The sequence below is a fragment of the Halichoerus grypus genome, chromosome 15 (assembly GCF_964656455.1).
Source record: "Halichoerus grypus chromosome 15, mHalGry1.hap1.1, whole genome shotgun sequence".
Taxonomy (NCBI): Eukaryota; Metazoa; Chordata; class Mammalia; order Carnivora; family Phocidae; genus Halichoerus; species Halichoerus grypus.
In genome coordinates this window covers 4538522-4548951 of record NC_135726.1, presented here as the reverse complement: position 1 = coordinate 4548951, position 10430 = coordinate 4538522, and the positions used below count along the sequence as shown (strand labels likewise).

Below are 10430 nucleotides of genomic sequence, written 5' to 3'. Positions count from 1 at the left end.
CACAAGCGGCAGGAGGGGGAGCTGCGGCCTGAGAAACCGATCACGCCAAGCCCCGTTCAGCTGCCAAGTTTATTCACTCCCGAAACGTGGGGCCAAAGCGTCTCCCTCTACAAAACACTGGATCACAGCAGAAACTGCTTAACAAACACAAACAGCAGCCCCAGCAGCTGCGGACTGCCCGCGGGCGCCCTTACATCACCCCGGCGTCCGGAGGGCGGGTGGGGGACGCGGCAGGCCCGGCTCCTGTGCGGTGCAGCCCCCCGCCCCCCGGAGGGAATCCCAAGGACACAGACCTTCAGGACAGGCCCACTGGGGCCTTCTCAACGTGCCCTCTGGAATGATCTTCTAGCAAAAGCGCAAGTAGGAGAAACAAGTGTTGCTGTCCCCGCCGCTCCGGAAGCAGAAAGGCCTGCGCCCTGGAGCCTGTGCTCTTTTCACTCCCCAGCTTCCAACCACGGAAGGCGCAGCAGGCCCAGGATGAAGGGCTCCCGGAGGCTGGGGGAGCAGCTTCCCCGGGCCCTCAGAAGCCCATGCGGGGCTTCTTCCGCAGCGCCTGCTGCCTGGAGGTCTGGGAGGAGGACACAGCGGCTCCTCTCCGGGTGTTCCTTCGTGGCGGCAGCTCGGCCGTGCCATCCTGCAGGGTCTGGGGCCTGGAGGGCGTGGCCCGGATGCTGGAGGTCCCGGAGAGGGGTGAGCAGACACCTTGTGGGGTGTCCCCTCGGAGCGGCAGCCTGGCCATGTAGTCGCGGAGAGTCTGCTGCCGCTCCGAGGGGACCCCCCGAGCCCACAGCTCCTGAGTCGACTCCTGGGAGGGCGGGGTCACTGGTGGCCGAGGCCTGGCCTCAGGGGACGCCCGGTCTGGGCTGTGAGGGGGGCTGGTGGCGTCTGAGAGGTCCAGGCGGCCGCTGAGCGAGGAGAAAGTACTGGACAGCTGAGTCCGGCGCTTGCGCCGCTTGGGCTGTCTGCCGGGCCCCGAGCTCCTGCCCTGCTGCCTCTCCCACCAGGCAGCCATCCGGCCTTCCCAGGCTGCCTCCAAACGTGCACTGAGCTCATCCTCAGGGCCTGGCTCGGGGGCGGGGGGCGGCCCCGCGGAGGGGAGCGAGCCCAGGTCCTTCTGCCGCAGCAGCCGCCCTGCGGCCATGGCCGCTCGGAGACCCTCCGGCCCCTTTTGCTCCACCTTCCTCTGTTCCATGCAGCCTAGCAGACGGCGGTGGGAGAAGGTGGGTGCTGCCCACACAGGCGGGGTCGGGGGCACGTCCAGCAGGGCCTTCAGCCACCGGCTGCAGCAGGCAGTGGCCTGGGGAGTCCAGGAAGCTGTGGGGGCACGGGAGTGAGGCCCGGGGTCTGCCTGGAGGTGGAGGTGCTGGTGGAAGACATCCCCAGCCGCCGAGAGCTGGAAGAGCGATAGGACTGGCTTGGAAGCCGACGATGGGATGGTGGCAGCCAGCCCTGGAGAGGGGAGTGACAGTGACGCCAAGGCCCAGCGGAGTGCCCCCCCTCGACTCCTTCCCCTGGCCCCAGCGCACCTATGGTTGGCGCTTTCAGACGCTCCTGCAGACGCCACTGACTCTTGGGCTCCAGCAGGGGGAACGCGGAGAGGGAGTCGCTGCTGGAAGGGAGAGACTGGGGGGGACCCGCCAGCCGGGGTGCAGAGGCCCCCTCTCCTGGAGGAAGGAAAGACGGCTGAGGCCCTGCCCGTCTTCCTGCCCACCTCCCGCCCTTGCCCGACTCTTACCTGCGAGGTGCAGCAGCTGCAGGTGCCCGCCCTGGCCCCCCAGGAGCAGCGGCTGGGGGTAGCCGGGGCAGGGCGGGGGCAGCAGCTGGGCCCACAGGGGAGCTGAGGGGAGGTCGTGGTCCCACTTCAGCATGGGCACCAAGGGGAGGCGCTCGTCCACCAGGTAGAGCGAGAACTGGGGGCGACAGGAAACAAGACGACAAAAAGCAAGACGCAGGGCTGTGACTGAGGAAGAACCTGACTGGGGCGGGGGGACGAGACAGGGCAGGGGGAGGGCTGTGAAGGGGGAGACGTGTGGTGGGGACAAGGCCAGACTGAAGGATGCTACAATGGGGCTGAATGGGGGGTTGTAGGGGGGGGCTGTGACTGAGGGGGGCAGCACCGAGGGGAGAACAAAGCAGGGGGGTTGTAGCAACCAAGGAAGGCCACGATGAGGGTGGGTGCGCGGGCGTGTGTGTGTGGGGAGACCACGACCGAAGGGGGCCGTGACTGAGGCATGAGGAAAGTGTCCGATGGGACAAGTTGCTGTGTGTGGCTCTCAAGGGGAGTTCAAGCCCGAGTTGTCCCGGCACCATGACCGCCCTGACACCCCCACCCTCGTCCCCACTATGTAGCACCCCATGGGGGGCATTTCCCAGTCATGGGAGTGACTCTCAGGAGAGGTACAGAGCCGTCTGGTGACACAGAAACCCCCCTGGCCTGCCCCAGGCCTTCCCCGACCGCGTCCAACCCGGGAACCTGTGTCCGAGGCACAGCGGCAACACCCCCAGGCTCCTGGTGGGGGTGGGGAGCAGACCCTCAGACCGCCTCCCCTTCTCCTCAGCGCACAGGGAAACTGGCCCACTTCGCACAGACCGCTCCCCGACACCCCATGCCTCTCCTCCTTCCCCGTGGGGCCCCCTTAAAGCTCCGCTCAGGGGCCCCTCCCGTGCGGCCTTAACCACCCGCCCATTAGCGCAGCCCAACCCCAGACTCCTCAGGGTCTCCCAGTGCCCGTCTTGCCTGAGTTGTCCCCTCTGACAGTGCGCAGGGGAGAGGAGGGGAGGGCGCTGCTCACCTGGGTACAGATGAGCTGCAGTGTGGGCAGTCGAGGCTCGGCGCCGCACTCCCCCAGATACTGGCTCAGCAGGACCCGTTCCCCTTTCCGGCATGCTGCTTCTGCCCCCCCACGGAAAAGCAGCAGACCACAGCCGGGTGGGCCCTGGGGGAGAAACCCAGGTCAGCCCTCCCACAGCCCGGGGCTGTGCCAAGACCCCCGCCAGTCCCCCCACCAGGCGGGCAAGGCTCATGGCCCTGCCGCTCTCCATGCCCTCTGGGGAAGATCCCCAGCCCCGTATCTGCTCTGTCCCACTGCTATGCCTAGGACGGTCCCCTCCGCTCACCTGAGTGTCAATAATTTTCACTCCAGTGCGGTCCCCCACAGTCAGCACCCGGGGATGAGCGGTGAAGTCTGCCCAACGCCAGGGAGAGGGGTCACAGAACACAAGGGTCTCAGGGTCCTTGTAGACTTGCTGCAGCCTTGGGGAGATAGGCCAGCCATGTTGGGCTGATGTCAGGGGGGCCGGGGTCCAGGACACGTTGCATGGGGAGCACGGGCTGGGGTTCGGGGGGAGCTGTTTATAGCGGTGGAGGATTTTCACAGGAAAGGGGCATTACCCATCCTGGGGGGTCCACAGACAGACAGCTCCGGAACGGCTGCAGACAGCCAGCTCCCCAGGCAGGTGAGGGCTACAGGGCACAAGCAAGGTCAGCGGATCCCCCCCTCCCCGTTCCCATGCCCAGCTCCGCGCACACCAGCCTGACCGAGCCCCTCACCTGAGGCTGATCCCTGTGGCCCCCTTCCCGACCTGCAGCACCTGGAGAGGCGCAGCTTGCCCCTGCTTGCTGACCTTCCACAGGGCACAGTGGTAGTCAGAGCGGACAGCCAGCAGGGCTGTGGGACGGAGAGGGTCAGAGTTAGGTAGCAAGTCAGTCAGGGAGGGAGGGAGGCAGAGGGGGAGGGAGGCGTCCAGGGGACTCACATTCCCCTTGCACAGTGCGGGTCACCACCTGCCGGACAGGTCCTCGGAGCTGGATGTGGCCAGGGTCCCCGAGAGCCTGAGGGTCACCGCCTGGGGGCAGACTGACCTCTTGGAAACCTGGGCCTCTGGCTAAGGACAAGTCTATGAGCTCCAGTCACTGCAAGTCCCCCAACATCCTGCCTTTCTCCTGGACCACGCCGAGAGCACCTCCTCCACCAGAGGGAGCCTCCTCCACCCCCTCCTGCCCCCTACGAAAGGATACAGAGCGTGTCTAGAGCACCTCCCACAGGGTAGACCAACTGTCCCACCTGCGGCGTCCCCCCGGGCACCCAGGCCAGAGCGCCCCCGGTGAATGCGTCGTCCAGGAGCAGTTGCTCCCACCGCATGGCCAGCTCCTCGTGCAGCAGCTCCCCCAGGAGGCTGGCCACTGACTTGCCCAGGACGGGGCCCCCGACGATGGAGAACCGGCGCTGTCGGTAGCTGAGGAAGGCCCAGGGGCAGCTGGGGACGAGGGAACGGCAGGAGGATCAGGTGGTGACGGTGACCGAGAGGAGGACTAGGTCCCATCCCAAGACAGGCCAGGTCAGTAGATGCATTTTTTTATCAACCTAGAATTTCTTCCTTTGGGAAATGATTCCACCCTAGTCCCTGCTGCTAGGGTGGTCATAGGTTGCCTCTGGCCGCAGTGATCGGCTCATGGAGGAGCCAGACACAAAGGCCACACCAACCACACCCTTCCCAGGGCTTTTGCTGGTGCCTCAGGAAAAACACTAGCTTCTTCCTTGAGATCATAAGCCATCTCACTGCCACTTAAGAACAGTATGTCCAGGAATTAAGCCAAACAAAGCCAAGTGAAGGAGAAAATAAAGAGATAGAGCCCTAGTAACATTATGTGAACACCTAGATGCAACCATGCCTGCAGCCCATAAATCTAATTCCCCCTTCCACTTAGAGCTGGAGTTTGGTGTGAGGAACTGTGGCCCCTGACCACATGGGGCAGAGGAAACAACTCTGACGGGACCCTGGATCAGTGCCCTGGCTGCTTCCACATCACCTCAGCTAGGCCTTCCCAGCCCGTCCTTTCTCACTAGCCACTTGCCCCCAGGGCTGGTGTCCACCGAGGTCCTGGAGTAGACTCTTCACACTGACCACTGTCGTCTTCTTAGAACGGCTCTGTGTGGAAAGGCCTTGTCAAGCTCGCACACCCGCGGTTACCCCGACAACAAGCAGGGAGCCCCCTCTCCTGGCTGGACAAGGGTTACTCACCCGTGCTCCCTCCAGTTTGAAATTCTCCAGCATCAGCTTCCCCAGGGGTGCAAAGGCTATGTCCCCATGGTCCCACAGGAAGCGGCTGAGCTGCAGGAGAGGAGGCTGGGTCACCGCACACAGCCCCCACCACTCAGCACTGCCCACTGTGGGGCTACTCACCTGCTCGGTAACGTCCAGCACGGCTTGGGGCTTCCTTCGGAACGGGAAAGCTCCCCGGAAAAGCAGGTCCTGGGCAGTCACCCCAGGGTCCCAGGGATCTGAGGGAAGAGTGAGGCTGGAGAAGGGGTTTGTTCGGGAACCAGAGATGGCCCAGAAGTGGGGCCAGGTATCCCAGATGACTGGAGGTCACCAGCAGGGAGAGGGAAGGCCTTTGGGTGGGAGGTGGGGGACAGAAGTGACAGGGGGAATAGCTTGGAAGGCAGCCCCAGGGCCCAAGACCCTTACCGGGACCAGGAGGCAGCAAAGGAAGGGGTCCGGGGGTCTCTGGCTCCCAGAGTAGGCCTGTGGCCAAGTGTGGCGCCTCATTCTGAGGAAACACAAGCCCGATAGGAACACAGTGAGTGCAGTCCCAGGCCAGGTGCGGGCGCTGGCATGTGTCTTTTTTTAATTTTTTATTTGTTTTTTAATTTTTGTTTTAAGTAGGCTTCACGCCCAACATGGGGCTTGAACTCACGACCCTGAGATGAAGAGCTGCATCCTCTACCAACTGAGGCAGCCAGGTGCCTCTTCATTTCTTTTTAATTTGTAAGCACGTACCTTACTAACTCGTTGGTACAACAGTCCCTGGGGTGAAGCATGGAGGCAGGCACGGGGAGGCTCGCCCTGGGCAACAGCTGGTTAGGAGAAGGGCTGGGGGCCTGGGGCCAGCCCGTGCCTCTGAGCTGCGGCCCCCCCCGCCCCCAGCCCTGGGCCATTACTGGCTGACCCTGTGCCACCTGATTCTCACTTCCACCCAGGAGACCTCGTGCTTACTGACTCGGGGAGCCCACAGGCCACTCCACGCCCCAGGGCTGGGCCGGCCCAAGACCACTCAGCTCCAACACTCACGGATACAAGCGCCAGCAAGCTGGGCTCCCAGAGGGGACTGAATGGACATTAAGCCCTTCCTTGCCAGGGACCCGCCCCCCCATCTGCCTGACATCATCCTTAAGCAGCCTGTCTCCAAGTGGGAGCCAGATGGCTTCGGCTTCCAGGGCAAGCCCCTTGTCCTTCCTGTCCCAGGAGGCCTCTCCTCCCCTGGCTTCATTCGCACTGTGCTATGTGAGCATCCTCTGGGTCTCAGGCTGAGCTCTTATCACACAGGGTGATGATTCTATCCTTCGGTCGCTTGGTCCCACTGGCCCTAACCCTAAGTTCCACAGGGCAGGGGATGCCTCTGACTTCCTCACGCTGGATTCCCGGGGCCTAATGAGGCCCCCCTGCGCACTGCAGGGGCTCATCAGTGGGCATTGGCTGAGCAAAGGCAGGAGAGGAAGACGGAGGGAGGGGCGGCAGCCCGTGCTCAGGAAACCCTCTGTGGAGAGCGGCCGTCCCCGGCAACCCCAAGTGGAGATTCTGGCTCACCTGTGTCTTGGCAGGTTAGTGCCAATGCCACCCCACCTGAGCCCGACACCTGGTGTGAGTGCTGGGAAGGGGGGGCCGGGAAGGGGCCACAGCCAGGGCTCTCCCCGCCGCGCTCACCTTAGAGTTCTCGGGCAGTGACTCTGGCAGGGTCAGGGCGTCTCTCCAGCTACACATGAAGGACATGTCAGGGACATTACTCAGACCAAGGGGGCCAGTCATGAACAGCGTGGGTCGGAGGGAGCTGGGGAAGTCCATCCTGGAAAACAAGAACCACACATCACGCCTTCTTGGAAACTTGAATCTGAGCATGCTTTCCAGGGTTCCTGGGAGAGTAAAAACTGCCCTAACAGGACTATATCTCATATTTTATTTCAGAAGATAGATAATAAAGAACAAATAGATATGCAGCCTACTGCCAGATATTAATAAGTACTAATATTAAAACCAACCAACCAACCAACCAACCATGAGGCAGGGGATGGCAATGGTGATGGGCAGCGGAAGCCAGGGAAAGCCTCGCTCAGAAGGGGGCATTTGGCACGGCCTGAACCTAATGAGGAACAGAACCATGCAGACAACTGGGACGAGGGGTCCCAGCAGAATGAACAGCAAGTGCCAAAGTCCTGGGGCAGGAAAGTGTGAGAAACAGCTGGGAGGCCACAGAATGAACGGGGAGGAGAATGGGAGGGGGATGAAGTCAGACAGGTGGTGAGGGGGCAGCTTCTACCGTAGCTCTCCTGTATTCCAATCACTCGTTGGTAGACTATGCACCTTACACCCCAGGTTACACTCCCAAGACCAACTCCAGTTCCCCCAAAGCCAGGACAGAGTCTTATTCGTCTGTCTTCCCACTTTCAAGCATAGTACCTTGTGGAAAATGCAACTGCCCCGTGTCGAATAACAGTAAATTTACGTCAAAGCGTTCTGCCAAATTCAAACTGCTCTAGAAAAATAAGCAGCCACACCATCCCCCTTCTTTTATTAACCACAAAAATAACAGCAGGGTTCACTTTCTGAACACCAGCAGCTGCAAGCGATGGGCTAGCTCTTTTATTCGTCTGTTTTCCCTATTCTGGAGTTCAGGAAACTGAAGCTCGGGGAACAGCAAACCCCCAAGGCCAACAGCTTGATCTCCCATCCAATTCAAAGTCTCAAGTTCTGCACCACTCCACTCCCAGGCATCCACAAGCAAACACCAGCATTAGCCTTGGTAAACAACAATCTTTTCCCTTGGAACTGCCACTGCATTTGGCTGATTTATTCTGTGACCTGCACACATCCACGTACTCTCAGCACCGCGCAAAATACCCGCCACGCAGTAAAAGCCAGTAATGCTTCTCAATGAACGAACAGGTGCATCTTATGGCACATCAGCCTCGCTCTAATTGCGGTCTCCATGTACAGCCTTATCTCTTTCCTGAGACTGGGAGCTCTCCTAAGGCAGGGACTGTATCTGATTCATTCCCGAGTTCCTGGCGTCCGGTTGCAACCCTCACTCTCTTTCCCATAACAGGAGAGGGCAGTAGCACGAATCCAGGAAGTGCTCAGTGAATCCTTGCGCGAAACACTGGCTACCACAGGACGCACGGTCCTGGCGGCGGTTATGAGCACCCACACCTCCCAGCGGTGGCTGCAGCCCTGATAAACCAGCGTGCGCGTGTCTCCAAACAAGCGGCTCCGGCTCACCTCTAGCTCCTCTCTTGCGCCTGAGCTCCAATCACACTGACCTCCTTTGGGATTTCCTCACCATACTTTTCACTGCAAACCATCTCTCCGCTTAGAATGAACGCCAGCACCCTCCCCATCCAACTACAAAATCCTACTCATCCTTCAGATCTTCAGACCGCAAGCCTCCCGCAGGTTCTCTCCTCCCAACACCCGCACCCTTCCCCCAGAGCACGCACTGCAGCGTGTGATTAGATATTTAAAGATGAAACTCTCTGATTCCAAACTGCTCTAACAGTCCCCATGGGAAAGGGACTTCATTTCTTCCCAGTGCCTCGGTATTTGCTCCGTTGCAACAATTAGTACATAAAAATTGAAAGAACAAACCCAGAAGTGAATGAGCCTCAAACAAAACCAGGCAGGCAGAGGGCGCTGGTGGAGCCCCCGACCACCGCAGAGGCCCCGCGGGAACCGCTCTGTGTGCGGGACAGCTGCCGCCACGCTTTGCATTTGTGGGGTCCCCCCGCTCCGTGAGGTAGGAGCTGACGACCCTCCGTGCAGCTGTGGGGCGATCTGTCCCAAAGTCACAAAGCGTGGCGCCCGCGGACCCGCGCAAAGGCCAAGCCCGAGCTCCGCTCCCGGCCGGGGGACCCCAGCCCCCCGCCGTCCCGGCGGCGCGCGCGCTTACGTGGCCCAGGCCCCGCTGTGCTCGTCGAGGACTTGGACCTGCGCGGGACGCTCGGCCGACCCACGTGCCACGAGGGAGCCGGCCAACTACAGCCCGACTCCAACGCCCGGGATGGAACGGCAACACCGGGGAAATTAACGGTCTTCCGGGCCGGACCGGAAGTACTCCCTCGAAGGCAGGAAGTCCCGCCTCCTAGCCTGGCCTCCGCGGGCGCCCTAGAGCGCCACCTCCCGGGCGGAGGGGGAATGGGAGTGGAGGCGCCGCCTTGCGCAGTGGAAGCACAGTTCCGTCAAGTCTGCGTACTCGTAAGGCCAGCGTGACCGCGGGTTCGAATCCTGTATCTGCTTGACTTCCTGTTTCACAGGCTTGTTGTTGAGTATTAAGTTAATTCATTCACCAAACACTCACTGAGCACCAATATGAGCCAGGCACTGTATTAGTGACTAGAAATCCAGTGAATTGTTCTCATACCCTATGAAGCAGGCTTTACAACTAGGGGTACGGTAACCCCTGGAGTGCATGAGGCGCTCGCAGTGGTCAAGCAAGTATAGCTCTAGGCATATGGTGACTAGCATAACATAATAAAATAAAATTTAAAAAAAAAGTATAGCTCAAGGCATTGCTTCTCAAATTCTAGCTTTCATCGCATCACCTGAATGCGGTGTAAAACAGTTTCTGGGTGGGGTGGGACCTGATATTTTGCCTTCCTAAATTCCCAGGTGATGCTGATTGTGCTTGTCTGGGGGACACGCTTTTAAGAACTACCGTGCAATCATAAATCTTACCATTATCTTAACCCAATAGCTCTCAAACTTGAGTGTGCAACAGTATGCCCTGGAGGGCTTATTAAACTAGTTTGCTGGGCCCCACTCCCAGAGTTTCCTGTTCCGTAGGTCTGGGATGTGATTCAAGAATTTGCATTTCTAATGAGTTCCCAGGTGTTACTGATGCTGCTGGTCCAGGCACCACACTTTGAGAACCATTATTTTTTTTTTTTAAAGATTTTATTTATTTATTTGAGAGAGAATGAGAGAGAGCACATGAGAGGGGGGAGGGTCAGAGGGAGAAGCAGACTCCCCGCCGAGCAGGGAGCCCGATGCGGGACCCGATCCAGGGACTCCAGGATCATGACCTGAGCCGAAGGCAGTCGCTTAACCAACTGAGCCACCCAGGCGCCCCGAGAACCATTATTTTTAAAAAAATCAATTTCCAAAATCTCAGCATCCATCTATACAGTTTTTATCTGGGAGGTGCTTGAGATCAGACACTTGCCTTTCCACACTGTGGAGTATTGCCTGAGATGGGTGCCGAACGAGCAGGAAATTCCGAAAAGCAGAGTTCCTACAGGAGAGAGTCCCCATTAGACTGAGAAAAGTGGGTTCAGGAAGAAATAGTGATGGAAGGATGCAGAAGGGGCCTTTTGGGAGCTGACAATACCCCGTTCATCTCAGTGCTGGTTACGTGCATGTGTTCAGGGCGTGAAAATTCA

General features: G+C 59.8%; 1 protein-coding gene across 8 annotated transcripts; it reads right to left on the bottom strand.

Annotated features, from left to right (window-relative positions):
* Window positions 1–50: 50 nt before the first annotated feature.
* TAF1C (TATA-box binding protein associated factor, RNA polymerase I subunit C) lies at window positions 51–9087 on the bottom strand. Of its 8 annotated transcripts, none has more exons than XM_078062943.1 (15): window positions 8942–9087; window positions 6706–6844; window positions 5470–5551; window positions 5185–5282; window positions 5023–5112; window positions 4856–4929; window positions 4019–4257; window positions 3757–3885; window positions 3551–3668; window positions 3392–3463; window positions 3118–3253; window positions 2793–2936; window positions 1736–1910; window positions 1527–1664; window positions 51–1449 (listed from the first exon to the last, which is right to left on the bottom strand). In XM_078062943.1, exons 2-15 carry the CDS (start codon window positions 6841–6843, stop codon window positions 521–523), a joined length of 2562 nt encoding a protein of 853 aa, XP_077919069.1. In that variant the 5' UTR covers window position 6844; window positions 8942–9087; the 3' UTR covers window positions 51–520. The 8 variants fall into 8 exon arrangements, with proteins under 8 accessions (XP_077919069.1, XP_077919070.1, XP_077919071.1 ...); XM_078062944.1 differs by having other exon boundaries at window positions 3757–3873; XM_078062945.1 differs by lacking the exon at window positions 3392–3463.
* Between the last annotated feature and the right edge of the window lie 1343 nt (window positions 9088–10430).

What these genes read in the sequence shown, in the direction of transcription:
- TAF1C (XM_078062943.1), bottom strand. Translation starts at nt 6,843, where the DNA reads ATGGACTTCCCCAGCTCCCTCCGACCCACGCTGTTCATGACTGGCCCC. An exon ending in CACTGCCCGAGAACTCTAAG is followed by an intron (nt 5,552 to 6,705) that starts GTGAGCGCGGCG and finishes GTGTTTCCTCAG; the next exon opens with AATGAGGCGCCACACTTGGC. An exon ending in GCAGCTGCTGCACCTCGCAG is followed by an intron (nt 1,665 to 1,735) that starts GTAAGAGTCGGG and finishes TCCTTCCTCCAG; the next exon opens with GAGAGGGGGCCTCTGCACCC.